The sequence below is a fragment of the Phascolarctos cinereus genome, unplaced genomic scaffold (genome assembly GCF_003287225.1).
Source record: "Phascolarctos cinereus isolate Bilbo 61053 unplaced genomic scaffold, phaCin_HiC Scaffold_2;HRSCAF=192, whole genome shotgun sequence".
Lineage (NCBI taxonomy): Eukaryota > Metazoa > Chordata > Mammalia > Diprotodontia > Phascolarctidae > Phascolarctos > Phascolarctos cinereus.
This window is the reverse complement of record NW_027555625.1, coordinates 7,454,911-7,471,500: the sequence shown is the minus strand read 5'-3', so window position 1 is coordinate 7,471,500 and position 16,590 is coordinate 7,454,911. Positions and strand designations below refer to the sequence as shown.

The window sequence follows — 16,590 nt, the reverse complement described above, 5'->3', positions numbered from 1 at the left end:
ATGGATAAGTATCCCTAGCCCCTCGATTTCCAATTCTTTGGCACCATATGAAGAGCTGCTATAAAGCTCTTTTTGCGTTAGCTAACAAATGGAAATTGAACTGATGCTCATTAGCTGGGGAATAGCTAAACAACATGTGGTATATGATCGTCACGTAATATTACTGTGCTATAAGAAACGACAAGCAGGCGGATTTCAGAAAAACCTAGAAAGACTTCCATGGCCTGATGCACAGGGAAGTACGCGGAATCAGGAGAACGTCGTACACAGTAACAGCAGCGCTGTAGCGACGACCAACTGGGAATGACTTTGCTCTTCTCAGCCGTGCAGTGATCCAAGACAATCCCAAGGACTAGTGATGGAACATATTCCCCACCTCTAGAGAAAGAACTGATGCTGACCGAATACAGACCGAAGCAGGCTATTTTTCACTCTCTCATTTTTTTCCTTTTATTCAAGCGCTCTTGCACAAAATGACTAATACGGAAACGTTTTACATCATTGCGCATGTGTAACCTATACCTGACTGCTTACCATCTCAAGGAGGGGGAAGGGGAGAGAGAATTCGGAACTCCAAACTTTAAGTAGAAAAGCTAAAAAAAAAGAGCTGCTATAAACATGTTTGTACAAACAGATCCTTTTCCTGTCTCTCTGGTGTCTCCGGGATACAGACCTAGCAGTGGTATGCTCAATTTGATAGCCCCTTGGGCATAGTTCCAAATTATTCTCCAGAATGGTTACACCAGTTCACTTCTCCACCAACAATGCATTAATGTGCCTATTTTCCCTCATCCCCTCCAGCATTCGTCATTTCTGATAGGTGTGAGGTGGTACCTCAGAGTTCTTTTAATTAGCATTTCTCTAATCAGTAGTGATTGAGAGTACTTTTTCATATGACTACAGATAACTAATTTCTTTGTCTGAAAACTGCCTGTCCTTCGACTATTTATCAATTGAGAAGTGGTACTTATTTTTATAAATTTTACTCTGTTCTCTACATATTTGAGAATTTAGGCCTCTACCAGAGAAACCTGCTGTAAAAAAATAAAAATTACATTACTTCATTGTCATTAGTACCTTTTAGCAAAATGTAGTTTCACTGATTCGCTCTTTTAATTAGGTCTACTTTTTTTGTTCTTGCATTTGCTTTGTCTGATCTCATGATTGCTACCCCTGCCCTTTTTTCACTTCAGCTGAAGCAGAAGAGATTCCGCTTCTGTCCTCTCTTTTAATTCTGTGTGTGTCTCTTTGTGGGTGAGTTCATTCAATTCATATTCAAAGTGGTGATGATGTGTTTTCCTGTTTATCCTTCTCTGTCTCTTTTTACCCTGTCCCTCCTCCTAAGTCTGTTTTGCTCTGACCACTGCCTCCCTTAATCCACCCTCCATTTTATCATCCCCACTTCCTTTCTCTTATCCTCTTCCCCTCCTGTTTCCCTATTGTGTAAGCCAGATGTCTATACATAACTGAATATGTGTGCACGTATATGTGTGTGTATATACACACACATATATGTGTACACACATATTCTTCTCTCTTGAACCAATTCTGATAAGAGTAAGGTTCAAGCACTGCACACCACCCATGTCCCATTTCCCCTTCCACTGTAAAAGCTCTTCCTTGCAAGACTCTTGGTGTGAGAAAAATTTCCCCGTTCTACCTGTCCTTTCTTCCTTCTCCCACTGCATCCTGCCTTCTCCCTCCTTCATTTCTTTTGAAGATCATCCCAACGTAATTGACTCACTTCCATGTCCTCTTTCTATGTAAACTCCTTTTAGCTGCCACAATAATGATAAAGTTCTTAGGTGTTACATGTATCATCTTCCCATGTAGGAATGTAAACAGTTTAATTTTATTGAGTCCTTTATGTTTCTCTTTTCTGTTTACTTTTTTATACTTCTCTTGAGTCTTGTGTTTGAAAGTCAAATTTTAGATTCTGCACTGGTCTTTTCATCAAGAATGCTTGAAAGTCCTTATTTCGCTAAACTCCATTTTTTCCCCCTCAAGGACTATACTCAGTTTTGCTGGGTTGGTTATTCTTGGTTGTAATCTTAGCTTCTTTGCCTTCCAGAATATCATATTCCAAGTCCACTGGTCCTTTAATGTGGAAGATGCTATATCTTGCATGATCCTGATTGTGGCTCCATATTTGAATTATTTCTGGATACCTGAGGTATTTTCTCTTTGATCTGGGAGTTCTGGCATTTGGTTATAATATTCCTGTAGTTTTCATTTTGAAATCTCTTTCAGAAGGTGATTGGTAGATTTTTTTTCAATTTCTATTTTATCCTCTGCATCTAATATATCAGGGCAGTTTTTCCTTACAATTTCTCAAAACATGACATCTAGGCTCTATTTTAATCATGGTTTTCAGGCAGTCAAACAATAAATTATCTCTCCTCAATCTATTTTCCAGGTCATTTGTTTTCCAATCAGCTATGTCACATTTTCTTCTATTTTTTTTTCATTCTTTTGACTTTGTTTTATTGTTTCTTGATGTATTGTGGAATCATTAGCTTCTACGTGCCTAATTGTAACTTTTAAGGAACCATTTTCTTCAATGAGCTTTTGTACATCTTTTTCCATTTGGTCAATTCTACTTTTTATGGAATTCTCTTCTTCAGTGAATTTCTGTGCTATTTTCTTCAATATTTTTTGCGCTTCTTTTACCAAGCTATTAATTCTCTTTTTGTAATTTTCTTGCATCACTCATTTTGTTCCCCAATTTTTCCCTTACCACTCTGATCTCTGTTGTTAATTCTTCTTGGAATTCTTGTTGGGCTTGGGTTCACTCAGCATTTCTTCTTTGAGGGTTTGCTTGTAGCTACTGTCACATTGCTATCTTCTTCTGAATTTGTGTCTTGGGTCTTCCCTGCCACCACAGTGGTTTTTTATGGTCACGTTCTGTGTTGTTGTTATTTGCTCATTTTTCCAGCCTATTTCTTCGTTTTGAACTTTATGTTAAAGTTGGGCTCTGCTCACCTGGGGGTGGGGAAGGCACTCTCCCAAGCATCAGCCTTTTCTGTGCTGCTGTTTTCTGAGCTAGTTCTGGGGGGTCTACTGTGATCCTGGGAGAAGTGTCATCCCTGCTCTCTCAGTCTGCGACATGGTCTTCACCCAGGAAGAGCACGGGCTCTCCTGCAGGCGCAAGAGCTAATGACCCTCTTTGCCTTGGAACTGCAACCACAGTCCCTGCTTCCTTGTGACTGATGACAGGTACTCTTCTATACCCTGGAACTGTGACCCAGAACTGCATGTGGGCAATAGAGTTGCCAATCCATGCCAGCTGTACCCAGTGCTAGCAAAGAGTCCCCTGTATTCTCATCCTGACCAGCTGTCTGACTCCCTTCCCTCTCTGGACTGAGAGCTCCCAAAGCCGATGCTGCTGCCGTTGCTGCCACAGCATGTGTATGCTCCAGACGGGCCTCCACCTCAGTGTCAGGTCTCTCTTACACACCTGCTAAGTTCTCTTAGGCCAGAAAAATATCTCACCCTGACCTTTCATGGGCTCTACCGCTCCAGAATTCGATTTGAGGTGTTATTTTAAAGTTATTTGAAGGGGAATGTTGAGAATTCAGCTAGGTTACTGCTTTTAGTCCATCATTTTCACTATGACCTTGCCTTTATTTTGCATCCATTTAGCATGTGTGGGTTGACTGACTAATGGACTGACTGAGAATGAGTCTGTGGGACTGCCAGCTCCTTGAGAGCAGAGTCTTTCTCCTTCTTTGTGCCATCCTCCTACAGCTGGGCACTCGGAGGGCCCTCAACAATAAAGGCCCACCTGCTGCAGCACAGAGAATCTTGGGGTTGGATGGTCCACCCTCAGAGACCTGAAGACCTCCTGGTGTGAGAAAGCCAAAGACAGTCAAGGTAGCTGGTCTGGGATTTGAGATCCAGACACTTTGGTCTCACTCTCAGTCTCCTCACCCTTACCCTCATTCCAAAAATGTCACCTACCCATGCATCTCCTGTGCACGGAGGACCCGGCCTGGGCAGGGACAGAATAAGGCTAAGCCTGCCAAACAGGGAAGGGCAGCGAGTATATAGCTGAAGCCACTGACAGAGCATGGAGTGTAGGCCCAGGACGCTGCCCCTTGGAGCCTCTGTTTCCCCATCTGTAAAATAAGGAGGCTGTTACCACCGACAGCAGCCACCTCACCCAACCCACTCATTTTACAGGTAAGAAGACTGACAAGCAAGTGAACTGACCCACCCAGGTGATACAAGGAGGTAACTAACGGCAGGGCCCGCAGCTAGACTTAAACCTGGGACTCCAAACTGACCATTCCTTCTCCTGCAGCCTTTCAAGTCCCTCTGGGCTCTCACATTCTATGGGATCCTGGGGTCTTCTGACAAACCTTCAGGTGCCTACAAAGGTTCCCCGGAAACAAAGGAAAAGGATAGATAACCAGTGGGGCAGTACAAAGGAAAACCAGATGGAGTGCCCCCAAAGTCAATGAAGAAAAGTTTGGGAAAGCAAATCAGGCAGATGCCAGCAGGGTTGGGAATGGTAATGCAAGGAGGAAGCCCCAGTGCAGAACTGTGATCTTCCAGGATGGGGTGAGGGTTCTGGAGGTGGGCTGGCATTCACCAAAGCCCCCTCCACCCTGCCCCAAGGGGCTGGCGGCTTTCACTGGGTGACAGTAAAGAGCATGAAGCTTCTGATGAGCCCTCAGAACCTTTCCTTCTAAAAGGATGCTCTGCCTCCAGTGCAAGGCTGGGGCTGGGGAGCAGCACAAAGGAGGCGGAGGGAGGGAGGGGGCAGGGGAAGGCTCAACCAGAATCCCTGAGGGCCTCCTGCCAAAAATAATTAGAGCAAACCGAAACCTGGGTCTCAAAGGTGATTGCACCGGGTGTTTTCTTCAGATGAAAGAAAAAATAGGATCCCTTAAGGGAGCAAGGAAAATACATTAAGTACTTTAAACAATTTTGTCAAGTTTAATAACACAGTTGGAGAAAAGATGATTATCTCCCAGAGAAGGGACCAATCCAAGAAAATAAAGTTTTTAAAACCTTGCTGGGAAAAAAGCAAAAGGCATTGTTTCCTGCCATCTCTGGCTGATGAGGAGCTGGTTGGCCCACAGAAATTAATAAAGCTTTCCAATAAAGACAGGCAAATGAGCCATTACGAGCTAATCTCTGGACACATCACACAGGTAATCACTACTTATGGGTAAATAATAATAAACTCGCACACGTGACATGTTCATTTGGAAGGGGCGAGGCTCTCCAACTGGGGGAGGGAGGCCCTTAAGACACTGGCCCCCCCCATTCCCAGCCTCTTCATTTTATAGATGATACCCTTCTTATGGCTCTGCAAAGTCATGTGACTCTGAAAGTCTTCAGATAAATGAATGGCCTGGAAACCTACACAGGAGCTTTAAACTGACCCAGTTAATTGTCACCTCATCTTTCTACATCTTTCCAGGTTGCTGTGCTTCACACTTGGTCTGTTTAATTACTATCATTCCCACTCTACAGACAGGAGATCAGAGGGCCAGAGACAGGCACTGACACAGCTAGCTGGCTGGTGGGTGAGACGAAACCGAAGCCCAGATCTGCCAGGCTGCTGAGGGGAGCCACCATCCAGGGAGGGAGGGACCAGACTCAGCTGGGTGCTGCAATCCTGGGCCCTTCATACCGGTGAAGGAAACAAGAATCAGCCTCTCCCTCCAGCCGACCAACCACCAAGCATGGCTGAAGCCCTTCCTCCGAGCCAGGTATGTGCCCGGTGCTGGAGCTCCGGGGGAGCTAGGAGGACGCGGAAGGAGGTCTTTCCACTGTGGCCGGCACGGAGCAGTGCTGGCTGACTGCCTGAAATGGCCCCGAAGGCCTTTTCATTGGCTTTGTCCAGAGACCTCGAGGGACCTGGCAATCAGCTACAACTTCCAGGAGACTGATTACAGGCTACTGATTTAAACTTCAGATGGTTTCCAAATTTTCACGTTAAGCCTAGAGGATAGAGAAAATCTGCTGGAGAAAGGCAGGCCAACACTCAACTGTGACTGTACCAAGCAAGCCATGGTGGAAACTCACCGTGGCGAGACCTGTCATTTAATTCTGATGCTGGGGAGGGGAGCTAACAGGCAGGATTCTCCACTGGCAGCAGAGCCAGAGAAGCCCACAGCCGGGGCCTGGAGGGAGCCCTGCACAGTAAGTGCCATAGGTGGGCTCTGGCTACTGACTTCCAGTAGGACCTTTGTCAAGCCCCTGAGCTTCCACACATACGAGCCCAGGCTCAATGAGGGCAGCCGGGCCCGCAGGAAGCAGCTCCTGCCGAGACCACGGCAGGGTCAGCATCAGCCAAACAGCTTGCAAGATTGAGAAAACCAGGTCCGGTGCTTAATAAATACTCAACTGATGGAGCGACTGGTGCCACAGAGCCAAGGTACTGACTTCCTCACCCAAAGTTCCTCCGTGGCCTGGGCACTGTGGAGGTGGGGCCATGCAGCCTCTCTGGATGACCTGGCCCAGCCCCTAAAAGGCCACGTCTCCTCTGATCTTCCGCCCCACCCTCCCCTGCCCCAGCCCAGGGGATCCCTTCATAAGCCACCCCTCTCCAGACTGGGGCACTCTTAGTGCATTAGTCTTCTTGGATATAAAATGAGGCGCTCTCCAAGGTGTGCCCCAGTGCTAATATTCCACGCTCTCAATTCAGAGAAGAACCTCGAGCTTAGGGTCAGAGGACCTAATGTGCCCCTAGGCTCCATCTGGAGCTGCAGGGATGCTTTGAGCTCCAGCCCACAAGCTGCTTTCTCCTGCATGGGGAAATATCCAGGAAATGGGATTCTCAAACCTCGCCCATCATCCAGTCTAGAAGCAGCCCGTGGAAAGAGCTCAGCATCACAGGATTACCGGTTAACGGTTCAGGACATGGGGCGGAGCCGAGGCCCCCCAGATTAGTATGCACATTCTTGATCCCCCCGGAGGCCCCCCCACAGAGGCCAGAGAAGCACCCATTTCCTAACACAGCATCACAAACACCCATCAGACTCTCTAAACAAAGGGGGGACTGAGTCTGTACCTCGCCAAGTCCATGCAGCCGTCGGCAAGGCTGGTGGAGGAGTTGAAGTACTCTCGGCTGGCAGCCAGCACCAAGGCCACGCTCTTCTCATAGCTGACCCGGAAGGGAGCCTTCCCTTTGTGAGGCCCGCTCCCCAGGGGCCCGCTCGCAGCAGCACTGCACTGCATCATCTGGCCTGCCAGCTGGAGTGTGTCCAGGCGACTGGAGCACAGGAGGCTTTCCGTGAAGATCTGGACAAATGAGGAACACGAATCAGGCAGAAGAACAGCAAAAGAAACGTGACAAACCGGGAGGATGACTCCCTGAAGTTGGCTTGGCCTCACCACGGTGCCCAGAGGAACCGGAGCGCAAGCCCCAAGTGTCGAGGTTCCTCCCCGGGGGGAAGCTGCTGCGTCAAAGGGCTGACTTTCACCGGATTACCTGTGAAGACAGCCCACCCCCCAGGCTGCCTGACCTGCAGCCAGTCATCAGCCCCCACACTGAGGTCTGCCTGCCTGACCTGCTACCGAAAGGCGTCTGAAGAAAACAAGCCACTGATGAATGAGGACTTCTCACAAAAATAACTGCTGTGCCAGACGTCTAATAGGGCCCATTAACATGAAATTAATATGCAGCAATTAGATAGCCTAGAGCTGAGACAGCTTGCATTTAGACTTTCCCAAACCAAGATGGAGATCTGTTCCGGGACTGCAGGGAGCGAGGCAGAGAGATTCTCATGACGGTCATGAGCCCCCTTCTTCCCACGCAGCCGCCTGCCAGTGGAGAATCCTGCCTGTTAGCTCCCCTTCCCGGCATCAGGATTAAATGACCGGACTCCCCAGAGAGGCGGCTGCCAGGCCCTCCGTTCCACGGCCCCTTCTTGTCCAGCTGTCCCTGGCCAGGGTCTCCTGAGGCAGCAGGATGAGAACCATGCACTGGAGAACTTTTCGATCTCCCAAGAACAGCATGATATCATATCAGGACAGGAATCCCAGATCTGGAGCTGCTATGCAGTCTAGCTGTCTAATTACAGATAGGGAAACTGAGGTCGGGGGGTGGGGAAGGGTAAACGACTTACCCTAGGTCCCAATGACAGTAAGTTTTAGAAGCAGGATTTGAACCCAGAACCAGTGTGCTTTCCCCTGCACCATACTCTCTTGTAACTACAAAAACAGCCAGACCCTGCTAAGGCCTGCCTGAAAACATACTCTCATAACATCTGCAAATGGCCTCCTAACACAGTCACAAATGCCTTCTGTCTGAATTCACACCTCTCCCTCCTCCCTTACGAACTTAACCCATGAGATCCTGAAGGAAAACTGCAGAAGAATCACTTAAAATGTACTGCTCTGGGGGCGAGGAGGAGGGAAGGAATGACATTTCAAGTCCTAATTGCATCTCCTATAGACCATTTTAATAGCTTTTTCAAAATTCTTTTAATATGCTTTCAAATGCCTTCCCAGGAGATGAAGATTGGCGGCCATAAGCAATTAAGCCTGTGAGCTGTAATAAAAAGAGTTTAAGATAATATTAAACTTTTAAGGATGTCAAGTTTCTGAGATGGATGGCCCACATCCATTCAAGGCCCACACACTTAGTGCAGAATATTAAAGAAAATATGCAAATACACAAACACTGGCATAATTCTACTCCAACGTAATAACAGCATTTCAGAAATGCTAATGACAGCTTTGTCCTAGACATGAAATGCATGCAGATCCTTTTCTCCTGAAATTGGATTTCAAGTCTCAGCGTACGCGCAAACCAAAAACTCTAGAGGTGGCCATCTAGGGCCCGCAGGGATGCCTGGAAATGGAACTCGGTACTCAGTCAAGCCCTGAACAAGCAAAGCGCTCAAAGGGGGCGGCCGGCCATTCTTCAGCTGCATGTGCATGCCTGGCACAACGTCTCCTGGATTAAGACGTGACCGCAGCTTTTCTGGACTCTCACTCCATCCACAGCCTCTGCTTCGTGACAGCAGGATGAGCTTAGCCACCCGGGTCAGGGCGCCCAACCTGGATCTGGCTGGTATCCACCCCACGGGAATACCCAACTGGAAGACTTCCTAGCCAGGATTATCTGTCACAGAAATGGCTTTTGCTGTTTACAAAATGCCAGAAGGTCCATTCTCCACAGGAAGCATGAGGGCTTGGGTGGTGACCTAAATGCCTTCCAAATTACTAAGAGACATCCCCGTTTAATGACCAGTGAACCCTATACCAACTTTTGGGCCAATCTCCTTCACAGTATCAGAGAAACAGTAATGGGGGATGGCTCCAATACAAAGGAAAAACATAGTGACCTCATAACAAGCCTCTGGTTCCAAGCACGTGTAGACGGTCTTCTGCATAGCCAACATATCCTGCAGCAGCATCTTCCAGTGAGACTCACTGACCGGGGGCTGCCTACGAAGAAAAGAAATATAATTCTTCTACATGTGACCCTCAATCGCGGCAGACGGAGCAACATTCCAGCCGCCTGTGGTGGCCCCCAAGACACACAAACATCAGGCCGTGGATAAGGGCTACTCAGTGAATGAATAAATGAATGTTAACAGAGGATTTACTTTTTAAAAGACACTCAGGATTCAAAGTTCCAGGTGAGAAACTGATTAGGGGTGGTCTGGAATGCTGACCAGCATCCCTCTCCCCCGCTTCCCCTCTGGATGCCACCATGTGTGGTTCTCCTTTCCAGGGTCCAGAACGTAACAAATGGAAGACGAGAGGGGCTGTCGATTAGCACCTTTGGGGTGCTGGAGAAATGCCACCCAAAGTGCTAGAAGGTTTCCAAAATGGTACCAGAGATGGCTGCTCTCCTGCTTCTCCTCTGGACGTGCTCCACCTGCCACAGCATGGCTCACCTCGACCTCACCCAGCGCCCTGCTCCTGGGCTATGTCTCCCATGGGGAGGGGCCTCCACCCCTGGCCATCCCTCCTCCCACAACGTCCTCTGGGTACGCTCCTGCCTCTGCACCCTCTCTGCCAAGCCCCCATTCCACAGACTGTCATCTCTTCACCCTCCCCACCTATCCACAGTTCAGCTCCCCTCTGCTGGGCTCTTTCCTCCACCAGAATGGAAGCTCCTTGAAGGCAGGGGAGGTTTTTCCTTCTGCTTATTCCTAGCACTTTGCACAGTGCCCAACACACAGCAAGCACTTCACAGATGCGAGCTGACTTTCAGGCCTGGCCTGGATTCTATGGCCAGAGAGGTTTCTCTCATATCTGGAATTGTCTAATTCATTATCATGGAAATTTCAGGAGGTCTGACTGTTTTAGCAATTTAATCTTTCTAAATAATAATAATGATAATATTAATAGCTAGCATTATATAGCACCTGCTATATGCAAGGCACCGTGCTAAGCACTTTACACATATTGTCTTATTTGCTCCTCACAATAACCCTGGAAGGTAGGCAATATTATTATGCCCACTTTATAGCTAAGGAAACTGAGTTACTACTCCCCTCTGTCTTCTAGTGCTACCTGTACTCCAAATTTCTCAGCTGCCCACCACACACACACACACACACACACACACACACACACACACACATGCACGTACACACACACACGCTCAACGCTCCATCTCCAGTTGCCAGGCCTTTCCCCTGGCTGTCACCCAGGCCCAAAGGCAGTCCTTCAACAATTCTGTCTCCAGGAACCACCTGTATCTCTGAAGACTTGATGGCCCCCTTCTTAACAGAGCCTTCATGGTGCCTGCTCTACTCTGTCTCCCACTAGAACAGACGCTCCCTTGTCTCACTAGTCTTTGCCACCGATGGCCTCCCATCTACCCTGAAATGCTGCTGAGTCGTCTTTCCCTCTGCAACATGCTCCTCAGGAAAGGACCAGGAAGGCTTTTACTGCTGTGCCTTCCTCATTCTCAGTGTGGGGAAGCGCGCCTCATCAGGGCTCATTCACTGACCCCCGAGCACACCATAAGTGCTTCATAAATGACCATTTGTTCGTTGGTTGAATAAAGGTTTCCTTTACCAACTTTCCCAGGTCACTAACAATCTTCTTAAAACTTCCTTCACTTCTAGCTCTTATCTACTAAATACACTCCAGAAATGGGCATTTAAATGAAGTCCCTCCCCTCATGTGCATGAGCATTTCCATGAATGTTTCCTAGGTATTTTCTGGGGACTGAAAGAGCCACCCATCACCCTCGTGAAGACACAAGAACCCGCCGTGGTAGCAGAACGTAGCCTCTGCCCGACAGGCCCCAGGATGCAGCGGACATGGCTGGGCCTTGGCTCCCAGGGAACGAACGCTCACCAACTCTCCTGCCCTTCCCTGATAGTCAAACCCACTCTTGCAAACCCACACCAACTCCCACGAAGGTCGGAGCTCTGAGGCCCAGGCACGCTCTGTCCAGGCACTCGTGAGAGGGTGCAGAACCCAGAGAAGCACTTGCAAGCATGACCTTCGGCTGCTTCTCTTCTCTCAGGATGGGGGGAGCCAGCGGGCTCATTTCTACCTCTTAGGTGTGGCCAGGACTGATTCTGGATTGGGCTAATGAGGACAAAATGTCTGAGGAACGTGGATTAAGTGCCCATTAAAAAATATCACTGACACAATTTCCTAAAGACTGACATTTTCTCCAGTATAATTGTCACCATGTGCACCATAAAAAGGCACAGCAAATGATGGACACAACACACCTGATCAGAGCCCCATGCCCTGCCAGTCCAGCCCTGCCTAGCCCTGCCCAGCTCAGCCCTGCCCAGCCCTGCCAGCCCTGCCCAGCCCAGCCCTGCCTGACTCAGCCCTGCCCAGCACTGCCCAGCCCTGCCCAGCTCAGCCCTGCCTGACTCAGCCCAGCTCTGCCCTCAGGCCGCATGAGCATCACAAGAAGCAGAGACCAGAGCTGGAAGAGACTCAGGCCAAAAACGCCCTTGGGTTAACCTGTTACAAGGGAAGGCTCCCCGAGTCCTGGGAGGGAGAAGGGATACACTCAGAAACGAATTTGATGGACAAACAAAAGGCATCAAGGAAGCTACAAATACACGAGAAGCCCAGCCAGCTGTGGACAGCCGTCACCAGAGGCCAGAGACACAACGGCTGCCCTGGTTACTCACTTCCGTCCAGTGTGCCTGGTCAATCTGATCATCAGCTTTCGGGCCTCCTCCGCGTGTGCCCGGGTGTTTTTTACAAACGAAACGGGTTTCTGCAGCCCGTGCTTCTCCAGGAGCTCAGACACGCTGCGGATGACACAACAACAGAGCAGTGAAGGCAGGGCACAGGCCACGGCATCTGCTCACCACACACATGGAACCACGTTCAAGCAAGCTACCAAAGGGAACAGCAAACGTGGCCCCTGCACGCCCTCTGCATGCCCTGGCTGGACTCCTAGGGACAGCGGCTAACACACAACTGTCCGATCTCTGTTACCACAGGCTTCTGATTAGTTATCATCCTAATACATCAAAGATGTTCCAACCCAACAGTGTCCACCCTAAAACACAACAAAACAAAAACACATCGGTGTTTGGATGGTGACGAGGTGGAGAAATCAAAGCCCAGATGCCCACAGGACCTGCCATCTTCTTTGTTCCATGGCTCCCAGACTGTGCAGCCCCTCTCCCCATCTAGACCGAACCGTGCAAAGGAAAGCCGGACCTAGGTCTTCTGCCTTCTGTCTCCCTCTTCCAGAGCCTAGAGCCCTGCTCTGGGCGATGGAGGGGCCCAGCAAGCATCTCCTAAATGTAACTACCCATCCCCAGCCCACCTCTTTAACCCAACTCTTCTTGTTAACTGCCCCAAGTATAAGCTAGAACAGCATCATTTTTAAAGGGGCTGCTTCCATCAAGCTGGCCCATGGTGCTATGCTTCAAAGCTATACCATGGAAAGAACAATGACCACAAACCACAGCCCACCAGCGTGGAAAAGAAAGAAAGCAGCAACATTCATGCCAGAGTCAGGCCTCACTAGGTCAGGCTGACATGACATGGTGAAAAGGAAGGGCGGGGGATGGGGGATGGGAGTCAGGGGAAGGTGGGGGAGGGGTAAATCTGCCAGATTAAAAGGTCTGAAAGAAGCCTGTCCTTAAGGGCAGGCCCTGGCATTGCTGCCTCTATTCTACATGAAGACCATGGTTTCTTGTTCCTGCTCCAAAACACTCAGCTGCTCTGTGACAGCCCTGGCTCGTCAGCCGCGGGAATTCCCACAAAACTTCCTTCTTATAGTGCACAGCCCAGAACAACAGCAGGTGAGTAAATGTAAGTTGGTAAAAGTGATGAAAACAAGGACAGCACCTGGCAGTGCATTCACACAACCACCCATAACCGCTGCCAGGGCAGACAGTCTGAGCAGGCTTTGCTGAGGAGTGGGCAGCTGGGCAGCCCTCCGGTTCCCACCAAGCCAACAGACGCAGCTTTTCTTTTCTTTTTTTTCAGGCAATTAGGGTTAAGTGAGTTGCCCAGGGTCACACAGCTAGTAAGTGTCACATGTTTGGTCTGAGGCTGGATTTGAACTCAGGTCCTCCTGACTGCAGGGCCAGTGCTCTATCCACTGCACCACCTCACTGCCCTGAGGATGCAGCTTTTCTTACCTGAGGATCTGCTCCAGCTGGTCCACCTCGTCGTGAAGAGCAGCTGCCGCCGGAGTGTTAGGACTACCCAATGAAAGGAAAAAGGAAGGAAAAGTGAGGTTCAGCTCCTGGTTCTTGTTCCTAGTGATGTTTGGTATGAAATACAAAATCCAGCGGAGGGAGAAAAAGATGAGTCAGCACGCACAAATGCCATGCCCTGTCCTTGGTGCTGAACTCTAGGCCAACAGCCTCGATCACTTAGCCAGCATCTTTGGTCTCCCCAGCCCCAGGCTACCCCTGGAATCCCTCTCTTCCTTCAGGACTCAGCGTGAGCACCACCCTCCACATGAAAACCTTCTGATTGCTCCCAGCTGCAAGGGCCCCTCCCCCCAAACTACCTTGTATTCATTTTGTGTATATTCTTATGTCCCTGTATGTATACATGCACACACATGCATGTAATATAAACTACATATTATATACACACGAATTATACATTACATATCTCTCTCTCTCACACACACACACACACACACACACACACACACACACACACACACATCATCTCCCAGAGAATGTAAGCTCCCTGAAGACAGGAATGACTTCACTTTTCTCCCTCCATCCTCAGCCCTTTGCCTTGCTCCTGGTAGCACACAACAGCAGACAATCAATAAATTCCTGACGACTGAGGGAAGATCCCAAAGGAAGTGGACTCTGAAACGGGCCAGATGCCCAGAGGCCTTTAGGACGAGTCCCACCTGGGTCTCTCAGGCACCTAAGACACAATCCTCAGGAAAGAACAAAAGGAACCCTGAAGATCTGGCCTGAGGTCCTGCAGACCAAGGATCCTAGGATCCTGCTAACTAGGAGAGGTTTCAAGGTTGGCTCCTCACAAAAAGAATGACTTTTCTTAGCCTGGGCAACAGGGAAAAGCCCCAGCCTTTGGAAACACTCCCTCATTAATGGAGATTCACGCATATGTCAGGGAGACCTGAGAGTTGTCCACAGAGAAAGGAAAACGTCATTCACTATGGGGACAAGAAAGCCAAGAGAGGGGGCGGTGGGTGAAGGAAGCCCCAACACAGCACACTCAAGAGGAGGTCGCCATTGTGAGCTCATCTTGGCAGATCAAATATAACACAAAGGGGAAGACGAGAGAAAGTCTCAGGAGATGACAGCATTTGGACTTGGAACTGACCTCGGAAGTCATGTGATCCAACATCCTTACCTTACAGATGGGGAAACTAAGGCCTATGGACAGGAGGAGGTCTGCCAAGATACCCCAAAATGGAATCCAGGCTCCTCCACGTGGGGTCCGGGCTCTCTCTGCTCTGCCTTGGTAGCCAAGCAGTGAACGAATGGCAGGGTTCATTTACCAAAATCCAGTTACGTGACTTAGGGGGTGATGCTGGCCTGAGCCCCATAGAGGAGATTCAAGCTTTATTTGCCACAATTCGGTCACCTCGTGGTCCTGCCTGGCTCGAGTGCCAGACTGACAACATCACACGTTCCTTCATAACAGGACACAATCAGAAGGGCGGGCGATCCCACGTGAATCCTTACCCATATCCTCTCTGAGGAAGGCACTCCAAAATATCATAGCAGCAAGAGAGCTGGTCATCCCGCTCACAATTATAGATGCACTCCAGGGCCACCTCCATCAGCTGATCCTGGTCCGGGATGATTTTCTGCTGAAGCTAGTGAAAACAAAGCACGCCGGGCTCAGCATCAGAGCATTTGTCAATAGATTTACCGTCAGCTTGCCACCTGGGACGAGCACTGTCCACAGACTCTGAACGAGTACCATTAATCAGCTGTAAAAACCAATCTGGTGGTTTTGGGGGGTTTTTTGCTTACAGACTTTGAGGTCTTTAATAATTCTAAATGAAATCTTGTTTTAATTACAGAACCAGTCAGAGAAGCTAATTTCTAACCTCTCTGTTTTGCATCTGCAGAAAACACACTCTCCAATTTATGACCCACTGAGGATGAATTGGATCAGGGTAAGCAAAAGGCATTAAAATGGCAATTCACTGAAAGCAATGCTTCCAAACCTAAAGCCATCTTTTATGTGATTAAATTAGAAATATATATATAGCCCATAATTTCTAAAATTACATCAGCATATATTATAAACCTATTGTTTTTCCATTATTATTTATAAATCATTCATTTAAACACACAGTCCAAGATGGAAGAATTCAATTTGAACAGAATTCCGGAACATGGCTCAAAATGGCATTAAAAGAGGCCTTGCCCAGAGCAGTGTAGGCACAGAGACCACCCCTGGAGGCCAAGAAAAACAGCTGCTTTGGGCCATTCTTGGCAAAGATGCAAAAGCATCAATGCGGAATCATGAATCGGGAAGGCGTTTTGATAACCGGTAAATTAAAAAGCACATATATAAAACATTTCTCCATTTAGATTTACTATTTGTAGCATTGCAGGGGAGTCCTTTTACCTAAAGGAAAGGACAAAGAAACATACCGGGTCACTCCAAGCTCCCTTTGGTTTTCTTTGTTTGTATGTTTTCCCAGATTTCTAAGCTTGCAAGTTCCCACAAAAAGAAGCCACCACACAAATGGTGAAGACAACAAAATAACAGAGATTTCACTGCTTAAAAATACCCACAAAGTGATGGAGATAAAGGGGGTGTCATGGGAAGGTGCCAGGCAAGGCCAACACGGTTTCATGAGGGACTGCTAGAGGAGATCATCGTGGCAGGGGGGTGGCTAAGTAGTCATCTACATCAGGGGTTCAAGACAGCACCAAAGCATCTGTCAGGGCCAGCCAAATCAGGGACATCATTTATAAACACCTTATGTCATCACAGGATTGAGAGAAGAAAGAGGCATCTGAGACCCCTGAGTCTCCCTCCCTCATTGAAGAGATGCCCACAGTCCCCCCTGAGGAAGTGGCCCCTCCAGGGGTCGAGCCTCCACCCTCTGACTCCAGTGCCAGGGTTCTTAACCTCCCCCACGCTGTCCTAGCTGGTGAGGCCCAAGCAGGTGGAATGGGACAGATAAGAATCCATTCTTCCAGAGACAAGAAG

The 16,590-nt window shown here is 48.7% G+C and overlaps 1 protein-coding gene across 1 annotated transcript in view; it reads right to left on the bottom strand.

The window, feature by feature from the left end:
* Positions 1–16,590, bottom strand: part of NBAS (NBAS subunit of NRZ tethering complex) — a 252,708-nt gene that overhangs the window by 148,272 nt on the left and 87,846 nt on the right. Inside the window, 5 exon segments of the mRNA XM_078149224.1 lie at positions 7,028–7,257; positions 9,309–9,411; positions 12,087–12,209; positions 13,560–13,622; positions 15,102–15,235. Of these exon segments, the coding sequence (XP_078005350.1) occupies positions 7,028–7,257; positions 9,309–9,411; positions 12,087–12,209; positions 13,560–13,622; positions 15,102–15,235 (653 nt within the window).